This window comes from Talpa europaea (genome assembly GCF_964194135.1).
Source record: "Talpa europaea genome assembly, chromosome: 3".
NCBI classification, from domain to species: domain Eukaryota; kingdom Metazoa; phylum Chordata; class Mammalia; order Eulipotyphla; family Talpidae; genus Talpa; species Talpa europaea.
In genome coordinates this window covers 117,000,029-117,013,899 of record NC_140069.1, presented here as the reverse complement: position 1 = coordinate 117,013,899, position 13,871 = coordinate 117,000,029, and the positions used below count along the sequence as shown (strand labels likewise).

The 13,871-nt window shown below is 37.6% G+C and overlaps 2 protein-coding genes across 2 annotated transcripts in view; both read right to left on the bottom strand.

The window, feature by feature from the left end:
- LHFPL3 (LHFPL tetraspan subfamily member 3) overlaps positions 1-13,871 on the bottom strand; it is a gene marked incomplete at both ends in the record, with an annotated part of 346,792 nt that overhangs the window by 263,093 nt on the left and 69,828 nt on the right. The gene's annotated exons all lie outside the window — the stretch shown is intronic.
- LOC311168786 (small ribosomal subunit protein eS4) lies at positions 11,646-12,503 on the bottom strand. Its single transcript, XM_084230520.1, has one exon. The coding sequence runs from the start codon at positions 12,495-12,497 to the stop codon at positions 11,706-11,708; it is 792 nt and encodes a 263-aa protein (XP_084086646.1). The 5' UTR covers positions 12,498-12,503; the 3' UTR covers positions 11,646-11,705.

The window sequence follows — 13,871 nt, the reverse complement described above, 5'->3', positions numbered from 1 at the left end:
TATTTCAAGCTCTTCTTGAAATACAGAAGATGGTAAATAATTTCTTTAACTGATCGCTTTAATGCTGGTATCTCTCCAATAAATCCTATGCAGTGTCACCAGATTATCACTCCAAAACAATATTTTGAACCTGTCACACTGCTGCTCAAAAGTTCAAACCTGTTCACTTGACATTTTTATCAATACTGTTTTAGCATTCATCAATACCCAAGTTATATTCTAAACTGCAGCCAAACAAGATCTGCTAGTTTTATTATGTATGACAATTTTCTTACACACTGAAAAGTGCTTGAGTCAGACAAATTACAGTCCAAGCTATGAACCCTCCCACCTGTAGCTGTGTAACTTTGGGTAAATTACATAACCTCTCTGAGCTACAGTTTTCATATTAATAAAACCAAAACAATAGTGGTATTTGTGTGATAGACTTGCGTTAGGATTTATTTAAATGATGCATGGGTAGTATAGTTAGTTTAGTGCCTGACAATGGAAAGAATTCACTATATGTTTGCTAGAATACCCACTAATGATCATTTCTCATGCTTTAAACATACTTTATACTTTTTATTCTATCTTCCTCAGGCCATCCCTGCTGTCTGGACTGCCCCTACTCCACCTGTTTACGGAAATCATACCCACCCTTAAGAACTGAGGCAAAATCCTTTCAATCAAGTCTTCTGGACTCATTATGCTCTGAAATTACTTTCCCCCTTCTCTGCGGTACTAAAAAATTGTGCATCAGTTTTAGAAGGCTTATCACATTGTATCACAGTTCTTTGCTTTTTTAGGAGGCTTATCACATTATACTGTTTCTTTGGGGTTTTCGTTTTGAAGCTTATCACATTATACCTTAGTTGTCTTTTTTTTCAGAAGGCTTATCACATTGTAAAATAGTTCTTTTTTGAGAAGGCTTATCACATTATATCACAGTTCTTTGTTTTGGGGGGAGGCTTATCACATTGGATCATAGTTCTCTGCAGGCTTTCTCATTTCCTTCACTAGACTTAAAACCACTTGACCCATATTCATTGTTGAGTCATCTACAGTGCTTGTGCAATCTCTTGCCCTTAGGAAATGTTTGTTGAAACAATGAGTAAATAAGGTTTTGATTTTACTTTCCTTAAGAAGAGTAGAAAATACCCACAAGATATACTAACAGTGAAAATAAACAGTAATTGACATATCAATATGCTTCCTATGGGTCTGGCACTGACAAGTATTTTATGAAGGGCTAGATGTGCCCAAAGTAATAAGACTTCCTCATGTATTCTGTTAATATAACTTGGAAAATATTTTTTTAAACAAGGATTGTTTTCTTGGATATTTTACAAACAACTTAGTTGATCCTCAGCAAAAATGACAGCATCAACTCAATACCTCTGAAAACTAGTATCTAAAAATGCTTGCTGAAATACATCCTTCAAAAAAAATCCTCAATAAAAACACACCAGAAAACATACAAAGTATATACAACCTGTGGAAAATATTTACTCTTTCTAAAGGTCAAGTAATTGCAAATCAAATCAACCCTTGGGTATCATTTTACACTCATCTTACCAACTAAATACAAGGAAACTTTTAAAAACCACTTAATGTGGGATTATGCAAAAACACAATAAAATACCACCTCACATCAATAAGAATGGCCCACATTAAAATAACTGACAACAACAAATGCTGCCAAGGATGTGAAGGAAAAAAAACCCTCTTACACTGCTAGTGGGAATGCAAACTGGTTCAACCGCTTTGGAAAGCTGTGTGGAGGACCCTCAAATTATTAAATATGGATCGATCATATGACCCAGCAATTCTACTCCTAGGAATCTACCCAAAGGACACAAAAACATTAATTTGAATGGAAATCTGTACTCCTATGTTTATTATAGCACTATTTACAATAGCTAAGATATGGAAACAATCTAAATGCCCAAAGACCAGATGATTGGATCAAGAAAATGTGGCATATATACACAATGGCATACTACTCAGCAATCAAAAAAGTAAACTCATGCCATTCACAGCAACATGAATGGAGCTGGAAGGGATTATGCTCAGTGAAATAACTCAGAAGGGAAAAGAAAATATTGGATGATATCACTTATAGGAGGAAAATAGGGAAACTGAATAAAGCGTCAAAAAAAAAAAAAGGACAAAGCTTATAAGCAGTTACAGAACTGAGGCATTAAGCAGGGGAGGGGGAGGAAAAGGGATCAAAACAGGGATGGGAAGAGCACAAGGACAAGGGACCATGGTGATAGACAGGTGGTGTGGTGGTGGGATGGGGACTATACCTGAAGGGAGAGATCAAATACTGTACAAAACTGAACAACAATGTAGAAAAATTAATAAAAGAAAAAATAGTGGGATTATGATAAAATAGGAACATATATAAATCATCTATAGAGTTGCAAACTGAGAAAAGAAAATCTATAAATATATACTTGGAGTCAGTCATTATGGTTGCAATATTCTACTAGAGACATGGATCAACAGAAGCAAAAACTTACAGGCACACATATGTCACCATGTAAAATAATAGCAATCTGGGAGTTACTCCAATTATATAATAAAAATAGAAAAAGCTTTTTTAGTAATGGTATCGACATAATAGACTATTAAGCAGCCCTTAAAATTCTTAATTATAAAGTCAATTATATTGGGTGTCACTTCTTCTGGTTGCCTGGCATCTGTAACTCTTCCATTGTTGGAGGAATCCCATACCTTAAGAGTTTCAGTAAGAGGTTCTAGAAACAGAAAAAGCCAGCTCCTCATTTCCCCAGCCTTCCCTGTGGCTAGGGCATGGATGTGTCCTATGTTCACCACTCAGATGCTCCTGCCATGCTTTAAAGGGAAGCTGGTGAACCAGAAAGAGGGGCCCTAGATAAGGTTTCTCTCTGAAGAGGAGGTAGGGGGTAGTGAGTATATGATGCAGTAGTGAGTGGATATTAGTCTGCTAGGGTTCTGGAGGTTAGAAATCCAAATTTGAAGTGTTGGCAGGGTCATACTCCTGAAAACTCTAGGAGAGAATCATTGTTTATGTCTAGTTTCTGATGTTTCCCACAAGATTTAGATTCCTTGGATTGTTGCTGCATCTCTCCAGTCTTTTCTGGGTCAACACATGGCCATCTCCCACTCTTCTTACAAGGAAACCAGTGATATTGGATGAAGGGCTCACCTAATCCAGTATAATCTTATTTAATTAATTACATCCACAATTGTTTTCAAATGAGAGTTAGGACTTTAAACTGTCTTTTATTGCAGGGGACACTATGTAACATATAATTAACCCATGCCAGTGTGTCTCCAGTACAAGCTGAGAGGTCTAGTGCTTGGTGGCAGTGGTGTGTAATTCTTACTCCTCCTGATCATGACCTGACTGTGACCTGCCTGGGACTTAGTTATGAACTCCATAGCCAACTACAGCCCTCCAAGAAATTCTGAAAGCTTACTAATGTCCTTTAATAACTCCTTTTCTACTTAAATTGGCTATATTTCTGTTGCTTTCAACCAAGGATGCTGTATAACAATTTAAAAGTATAAAAATAATTATAGGCTGTACTGGCCTCATTTTGAGACTAGGTTTCGTGAGTGGATCTCAATGGGGCTGGTGGTACAGTAGAAACTAGCCTGATTGAAGAGACTTGTCAATGACTATACTTCACATTGCAGTAGAGCCTAGGGACAAGGTTTTCCTGCTTACACAGTTTTGATGGTCCTACAATGCAGGGGAAGCAATGAAGGAACTGATGGGTGCTGAGAGACAAAAATGGGCCAAGGTGGGTCCAAAAGAATGAATATTAGCACCTGCTGCAGTGTTTACATATTCCGAAGTGGGAAGAATGAAGGGCATATCGAAAGAGAAGTCCAGTCTTTCCAACAGGACCCCTACAATAAAAATAAAGCTTTGTAACCCAAGGGAAGTCACCTGTTCTTCCCATACAACTGTAGTGCCCATATATGTCACATGAGAAATGGCATCAGAGGTCTCCCCAAAACTCCATACGAGTGATGAAGAGAAAATGCTGCATGGGAGCTGGGTGGGAGGTCTTAGTGACAGATGAGTCAATTGTCAATGAATCAGAGTCTGGTACAGAAAGACAGATCTCTGGAACTTATGAGAAAGGCTGATGAATGTGCAGTTCCAGGAAGACAGGGAATCCCCAGCAGATATTTCACAAAAACTTAATCCACCATGTGAATACCAATTTTTCATGATGGGCTTATTTTCTGTCGATAAGAGAAGGAATGGGCTCTCCATCCTATGAACAAAACTTGATTACTATCAGCCAACCCAAGTCTTCTACTCTCTCCAAGGTTGAACCAGTTAAGTCAAAACCAGGGCAAGATAGACTGGGTAGCCTGACAGTCTGAGCACCAAAGAGACTAAAACTCAACATGGTTACCTGGTGAAGATCACAGGAAGGAATTATGTTGGATTGTCTGAGAGCAGATGCTTTGCTGAGAACACCAAACCAAGCCTCATCACATGTATATTCCAAACAATTAATGTTCCAAACCTACCAGATCTGCCCTTTGTCGGGGTATTGGCTGTCACCCTGCAACGGTGCCATGCCCAGGAAGCTTCTCTTCCTTCTTTCTTAAGTCTTAAGTCTCTCCCTTGGTGGGTTTGTTTGGGATAACCTCCTTCTTTATATCATATCCTTTGTTTAAATAGAAACAACTAACTTGAAAGCCTATGGAATTTTAGAGTAAGGATTTCACTCATCATCAGTTTTTCCTAGCTATACATCACATTGACATCAGACACCACTTGAATTACCACTCTCAAATCAAAATTTGCAAGAAAAGAATGCTAAAGAAGAAAAACAGACCTGTCTTTCTATTTTGTCAGATCAGTAAGCAAAGTCAATAAACACTGTTTCTCTTTTATAATCTTTTGCCTTTGGCCAATGCCACCTACAGTTTTTACCAGTGTGTTTTTTAAAGTTGCTTGACCTTAAGCTTATCCATTAGAGAATTTTGGAAATTAGAAAAATAATTACGTATTTTATGGCTTTGGACAAATGTGCAATGACGTATATTCACCATTATGGTATCATTAAAATAAAACCTATGCTGTGCCTAATCACCCTTTTTCCCCAAACTCCTGGCAATCACTCCATAGTTTTGCCTTGTCCAGAATGTCATATAGTTAAAATACACAGTATGTAGTCTTTCAGATTGACTAATTTCACTTACAAGATGCATTTAAGGTTCTTCCAAGTCTTTTTGTTGTTGTTGTTGTTTTCATAGCTCCTTTTTATGACTGAATAATATTCTATTTATGGGTACACACCTGTTTCGCCATTCATTTATTTTTTAAGATTTATTTTTATTTATGCATAAAAGAACTGGGGTGTAGAACAGTGTTGCAGGGTAAGGTGGAAGGATTCACCAGAGACAGAGTGAAGAGCAGAACAGGCAGATCTATTGAAATACACTGCTGAAGGGAACAGTGGGCAAGACAGGGGAGGTCTGCCTCGCCATGTGGGTAGCTTCCTGGCCAGGGATCGAACTCATGCTCCAGTGGCTGCCAATGGCTTTATAACACTGACTTTAAACCTTTTGCCACCAGGGAGACCCTTATCCATTCATCTATTAAAGGACAAATGCATTACACAAAGTGAGCCCCAATGTATACTGTGGACTTTAATTAACAACAATGTGTTGATATTGGCTCATCCATTAGAACAAATGTGCCACATTAATGCAAGATGTTAATAAAGGAAACTACATTTAGATATGGAATGTAATATGGGAATTCACTATACTTTCTACCCAATCCTTTTGTAAATCTAAAACTGCTTTTAAAGCTATTAATTAAATATATATTTATGTATCATATTTTATAATTGTAGTGATTTGAAAATATGTACCTTAGTAGCCAATAATTAGGAAGTAACCTTAGCAACAAAATATTGTATTGGGATTGGAGTCAGAGAATAGCTCTGACTATTCCAAGAGAGACAAATTCCAAGAGAGACAGGAAAGAAGAAATAATGATCCATAGTTTACCTTCAATCTGATACAGTGTTGTTTTCATAGTAGTAATTTCAAAATGTGTTTGGGGATAAGGAATCTAATCCACCACTTAGGTATTAAGAGAAAAAAATATCAAAAATCATTCACTGAATAGTTAAGAGTGATAGCTAAGCTCTAAAGTCAGAAATTGTATCTTAGCTATTTTGTTGTTTGCACCCAGCACATGCCTCACAACCAGAATGTGCACAACAAATATTTGTTGTTGGATGGTTAAACTATTAATAATTGCATGAGTACACAAGTGTCGACAGTGTAGGGTTAAGAATTGATGCCCCAACTTTTCTGTTTCTGTTTCCAATTTCTTGGCTCTGTTCAGACCAATACCCGCTGACGATTTTTGAAAGTTATGCTCTTAAATCAATTTCAATACTCATTGTTTTTCAGTGTGATCTCAATTATATGCTAATCAGAGTTAACATTTACTGGTAGTACAATAATATAGGGCACTTTGTTTTCTTCTCAGGCTGACCCGTGAATGAATGATAACTACCATTAAATCCAAACACATCCTAAGTCATGTCGTCTTTTAATATTGGAAACACATTCATTTGAAATGGTGGGTAACATTTTGAGATGGCAACAATATCTGAATTTGTCAAAGTTCTTTTAAATCAGTTAGAGAATTCAACCCACGAACCTGAAATGTTAAGACTGTTGGTTAGCAGCATGAAATTGAATGCAATGAGCCTGTTTTGGATCACTGCTTAGCTGCTAAGGTCAATAAGACCTTGTTGGTGCCATCTACAGTTTATGCATAAATCTAACAGCATAAACAGATACTCTCGCCAATTTACATTCTCAACAGCAAGTCTGCATTTACAAATTGTTTCTGTCTTCTGAAAGGAGGGAAAATGAACAATCTAATTGATTGCACAGTGTCTCCCTTACAATTTTCTTAAAAATATCAGGACAGCTGTGTTTCATTTCAGAGTTCCCTGTTCTCGAATCTGGGCACAATCAAATCAAGTGTTGCTCAGAATATAGAGGCTTCTAAGAAACTCTACGAAGAGCTTTGCAAAGTTCTCCTTCTATAGGATCTTTTTAAAAATTCAGAAATGCCTCTGCTAAGAATCCTAAAAACTCATGAGCTGCAATTTCCTTTTCTTATTGCTGAAGCTTGGTATATTTCTTAAAAAGCAAGAGGGAAATTCTAATGAAGAGTCTTTTTTTGACATGGTAAAATACAAAAGTCGCCATGACTGATGGTTAATCATTTTCAGCATAACTTTGATTATGCAGCTACTATTCATACTAAACGCCTAAGAACAGGTTTCAAAGGAGGATGGGGAGAACCTGTGTGTATTACAGCTCTCTCTCTCTGAAATAATTCAGAAATGCCACACTTAACAAGAGATGAAAGGATTGATTTAAATATTGCATCTCTGCTATAATATTATACTTTTTATTTTTTTAGTGTTTTTTTAAGATTTATTTTTATTTATTTATGCATACAAGAACTGGGGTGTAGGCCAGAGGTGCAGGAGATGTTTAATCAAGGTGCCAAAACAGTCCAATGATGGAACATTAGCCCTCCTGGCCCAGGCCACAGAGCAATCCTTCCCACCCCCTATCCTATGCACACAGCTTCTTCTGTCTTCAGGCTACTAACTTGGCTCCTTCTCACCTCTCTACCCTCATTTACACTTTTCCCTTGATGAAATGTCTTTTCTCTTTCTCTTATTCAAATTATTCCCTTTGAAGATCTAGTATGTGTACCTTCCATGGAGAGTTTTTTTTGTTTGTTTGTTTGCTTGTTTAGTTTTTTTTTTGTTTGTTTTTTACATCATTATTCATTTTTAAACAATATTTGCTTCCCCCCACTCTCTCAGGGGTAGTCCCCACAGATTTTCCTTCACCAATGTACCCGTGCACCATCACCTCAGTCACCTCAGTCCCCTGTGCTCCTTCCTCCCTCCATTTGATCCGTCTCCCTCCTTCTCCCCTGCAGTATGTCTGATTTATAATTGTCTGTTTTTGCTTTGTTGTGTCTTGTACTGTTATTATTTTTTTACACTGATGTCTTATTTGGTTCCCCTATATTCCTGCTATAAGTGAAACCATCCGATATTTTTCTTTTCCCTTCTGGCTTATTTCACTGAGCATAATTCGTTTTAATTTCATCCACGTTGCTGCGAATGGCATGAGTTTATCTTTCTTGATTGCTGAATAATATGCTATAATATTATACTTCTTAAAGGCATTTTCCCTTAAAACAGAAATATTTAGATTTAAATCACTTTTTCTATTGAAAAGGCATTAACCTGGACAATGAGTCAAATGGAAAGTAAAAAACCAGATTCTTTGCAAAATACAGGTGGTGATCCCAGGTACTGGGAGCTCTGCCTGGTGTCTGACTATGTGGGAATAGAGAGACACCATAAACAACAACCTTAACATACTGAAAACAATGTGGTGTATTTCTATGAGCAAACAGTAACATTTGCAGTGTAGAACACATTACTGTTTGGAACATTCCATGAATTAAAATTGAAGGCGAGGGGGCCTCCCCGGTGGCGCAGCAGTTGAGCGCTGGGTTGCGAAGCTGCCCCGCAGCCTCTGCAGCACTGGTGCAATCCCCGGCTGCTCCCCGGCCACCGGAGGAGGGTCCCACATGGCGCGCAGACCTCTCCTGCCACCCGCTGCTCCCCTCAGCAGTGTACTTCGGTCCTTGTGCCTGCTCTGCTCCCTGCTCTGGCTCTGGTGAATTCTCTCACCCTCCCACGCTTCTGACTATACCCAGTGCTTGTATAGATAAATAAGTAAATCTTAAAAAAAAAAAAATTGAAGGTGAGGAACATGGAGCAGAAGACAGGAACACAAGTGGTCAAGAGCATGGACCAGGAGTCAGACCGCCTGAGCAACAATTCCCACCCTAGCTCTGACAGATGATGTGACCCTGAACAAGTTATCGTACTGCCCTGTGCCTCAGTTTCTTCACTTATAAAATAGATATAATAGCATCTCCCCACAGGGTTATTCTGAGGATGAAATAAGCAAGCATAACAAAAAGATCTTGGAACGGTAACAGACAAACAAGTGTTTTCTAAGTCTTAGTAAAGATTTAGAAAAGCAGAAATAGAGTGTGAGGGCCCACTGGGGAACAGGCACATCCTGAGCAAAGACAAACAGTAGGGATGTGATATCTACATCACAGCCTTTATGTCAATGTTGGTTTAACATCCAATTCATTTGATGTTAAATGGAAGAAGCAAGTCAGCACCACCTGGGATTTCACTCTGCCAGCTGATACTGGTCACCAACTTGATTGGTCTGATGGGCAAGGATCTGCAGGTGGCAATAAGCTAGAGACCACCTTGCCTCCCTGTTGCCTGAAATATTTCTAAGCCAGTAGTTGAAAAAAGAACAGCGTCTATGATTTCGTCCTCTGAGCTTGCAGGGAGTAAATTGTCAAGCACAGACTAGCAATCCATTCTCTCCCTTTGTTGTGCATGGGGACCAGGAGGTGATGACAAACTTTGAAAGAAAGAAGGCAAGTGACTGGTTTATATCTCCTAGTAAATTTGCTAATGGCAGATGTCTAGTAAATAAACTAGTGGTATTTACCAGCAGAAGAGACCTTATCTATAGAATGCTTTTAATAGGATGCATCTGGTATATCTAGGATTTCTTAAACACACCTGGAATCTATAGATTCACAAGACATGAAATAGAAAGTGTCACATAAGCCTGGAAGTCTCTTGTATAAAAATGGAGCTTCTCTTCCTGTGTATGCAATGTGAACTGTATACATCACTGACATACCTCCTGTGGTTATGCTGCCCAGGATATATCCTAACACAGCAAGAAAGGATTTGGGCTGCTGTGTGGAGGTCCTAGACCACTCCATGCTTTACCTGTGCCCTGCAGTTACTTGCATTCTTGAAATTATTAGTAAAGCTTGACAATGGATGTTTTCATTATGAGAGCATCAATTCACGATTTGGTGCTTTGTGTCATTTAAGCTTATTTTGAATAACTGATGGACAATTCTAGTTTCATTCACTCCCTCCCTGTTATAATCATTGCACAGCAGTGGCACACAGGGAGTTAGAGGAGTCATGTGGATTGGTAAACAGCAGAGCTTGCCACCACTCACTGGTTGCGAAGTTGTCAGCAAGCTTATTTATTTGTTTTTCACCTCAGCCTCCTTACCTGTCAAATGGAGAGATCCTCGCCTTCTCCAGGGATTACTTTGAGGATTAAATAAACAACATTGCATATTATAAGGATTAAATACAGTGTCTAAAACTACAGTAAAAACTCACTAAATCATAGCTCTTATTAATTTTAAGGGGAGCTCTTACCATATGACAGATAGATGTTGGGAGATAAAGAGAGAGGAAAGAGATCGTAATATGAGAAAGATCTTGTTCTTATCCCCTTAGTTTTATGCCCATGTTCTTCTGGCTCAGATCTAAATGATCAGATAGATTTACACATAAAACTTCAGTTGTATTTTCTGAAAAATATTATTTAAAAAACAATTAAAAATACCATTTGCTTTGCATTCATTTTCTAGAATTAGCAAATCTAGTCCTACCGATTGTCACCAATTTAAATAAATACTTTTTAGTGTTTGACAGCTGGGTTGCAGTAATGCAGTATACCACTGAATGGAAAATGTTTGTTTACTTTATTTTCAGTACTAACCATGAATAGAATGAACTTCTATTTATGTGTGTGCTATTTGTCCTGCTGATATTTTGATAGCCTCAAATGAAATCAGAACAAGTCCAAACCATTAGAGAAATTAGAAAGAGTAATTTTGTTTTCTGAAAACTTCACCTCGGTGGCTTTTTTCCATTGTTCTAAAATTATTATTGTTAAGCCTCAATTAGATGTCTGATGAGTGATTTTAGGAGGAAAAGTCCTTGAAGGGCATACATGTTAGCTGTATGTTTCGAAAATTGAGACTACTAAAATGCAAAAAATATACAAAAACCACACAAACTATCTTTCTGTTCTATCATATTTTGTCAAAAAGTGATACCAATTTCACATTGTTCTGTTGAAAGAATATATCTAGCCAAAATAACCTGCCATTCTAAGGAATGGCTTTAAGATATTACTATAGCTATATATCATCTTGCTAAATCTCACATGTAAAGATAAATAATCAACTTTATTATCAATAATGAAACTACTGAAATCTAGAACTGAACTTGTACATCATAAATCAAGAGGCTAAAGCATTCAAAACCATCTGATCACCAGGAAGCATGAAAATAGTCATAACACGTTCCACACAACTAAGTCCATATTATCTGTTAATTTCCTCACTGAAATTAATCCAATTAGAAAGAGTCTACTCTTATGAGGGGACAACCAATATGCTTTCTCTATTCTGTAGTACTTAAATCACTAGGAGGGGGAGGTGCTATGCACCAAAATAATTTCTGGTTGCATCCTTTAATACTTCTGTTTTCCTGCATGATTGAGGAATTGAATCACATTTCTGAAAATCACTCAAAATCACATTGAGGCACTCAAGATATATAAGCATTAGACATTTGCTTTGCCAGTCTATCCTCCAAATGTTTTAATTTGCATGTTTACTAATACCTTTCTTAGCTGATTCCTTATTGAATTATTTTTTTTTTTTAAATCATGCCGTATCATCTTTATTTAAGCATCAAGACTCTTCCATCCACCTAGTAAACATTTCACCCACTGCTCTGTTTGGCTGCCAATCTCTTGTCTCTTTCTTCAGCAATGGTGAGGCGGATACCTTTTCCTCGGGGAAGAGAAATCCATGGTTTGTTGCCTTTGCCAATAACAAAAATGTTGGAAAGGCGAGTGGCAAAACTGTTGCCATTAGCATCTTTTACATGAACTACATCAAAAGAACCAGGATGTCTCTCTCTGTTGGTTATCACACCAATTCTTCCCAAGTTAGCACCTCCGGTTACCATGCACAGGTTACCAGTGTCAAACTTGATGAAATCTGTAATCTTGCCAGTTTCCAAATCAATCTGAATGGTGTCATTCACCTTGATGAGGGGATCAGGATAGCGGATGGTACGAGCATCATGGGTGACAAGATGAGGAATTCCTTTGGTGCCCACAAATATTTTTCTCACTTTACACAACTTGTACTTTGCCTCCTCGGGTGTAATGCGATGAACAGCAAAACGACCCTTAGTATCATAGATCAGTCGGAAATTCTCTCCAGTTTTGTCAATGCTGATGACATCCATAAAACCAGCAGGGTAGGTTATATCAGTGCGGACCTTGCCATCTATCTTAATGAACCGCTGCATACAGATCTTCTTCACCTCATCTCCTGTGAGAGCATACTTAAGCCTGTTCCTTAGGAAAATGATTAGAGGAAGACATTCTCTCAGCTTGTGGGGACCGGTGGATGGACGAGGAGCAAACACCCCGGTCAGTTTATCCAGCATCCAATGCTTTGGAGCCGCCACTCGCTTCAGATGCTTCTTGGGACCACGAGCCATGGCTGCGCTAGGCACGGAAAGAGCCTTATTGAATTATTAAGATTGTTTGGTGATTATCTTTGCATGACCCATATTAATCGTCATAATATTAAGTGCATTATTACCCATATTTTATTCATTATTATGAAATAATGTACTATTTATTTCCTTTGCATGACCTTGCTTAAATCTTTAATGTGATGTGATATAATTCACAAAAGACTTAGTGGGTCAATTTATGGTGAAATTGAAACATTTCACCATCACTAGTCACTAACAGACCTATATGTATGTTAACTTTAATTTGTCTTCACATTGATTATTTTATGATATCCAGTGGATTCTCAACAACCCTATGGTCAGTCAAGAAATCTTCTTAAATGAATAATGCAAACAGAGGTTAAAATTTTTGTTGAAGTCATACAGCTGGTTAGTGAGAGAATCTAAACCTGATCACTTAGTTTTGGTTTAAATACTTTAATAATCAAGAGATATCACCTGATGTTATTAGACTAGCTGTGAAAGAAAGAAAGGAAGGTAGGAAGGAACAGAAAGGAAAGAAGAAATAATGACATCTGATAACAATGCTTATCTCTGGATAGTGAGATTTAAAACTTAACACTTTTTAGCATTTTCCAAGATTTCTTAAAGTTTGTTCTTCAAAAAATACAAATCTTCTGAGAATCACAGCAACACCAAAGGGATCACCCAATAATATTTCATATTTGTAAAGCTTGATAGATTTTAGACACACACACACACACACACACACACACACACACACACGTTTTAAACATTCTGATAGATCTTATCAAATCAAGATATAAAAATCCCACTTCACTGGCTTTTCGAACAAAGGACAGGGATAAAGAGTTGTGTTTCTCCCCCTCGATGGGGTCAGGCATCTCCTAGCAAAAACGAGCAGACAAGACAGGTCTAGCTCAGTCACTTCAATGGGCACAATCGTGCTGAGACTTCTGCCTCGAGTACCCATATAGCTAATACACAGTTGTTTAGAACTGGCATGAGCAGTGTGACCTATTTGTTATTTCTGAAACAGACTGTTTTGATCAATGTTATGATGCTGTGGTGGTAAAATGAATTTGGTCAGATTTTTCTTCTTTGGTTCAAAGGCTTAGTTCCAAAAATAGGGCTCCTAGAGATAACCTGCTCAACTCACATGATAAAACTACTTTTAAAAACTTCTTATCTGAATTAGAAAAAATTATACACATGCATACACATACACACATGTGTACACACAGACATCTTTAAAAACTTTGTAACGAAAGTAGATATAAAACTTGTTGATCAGGCTTTATGGACCTGATGAGTTAATTTCCAGATAACAACAATAGACCAGAATGAAACAATGAATTTGAGAATAATCTAATT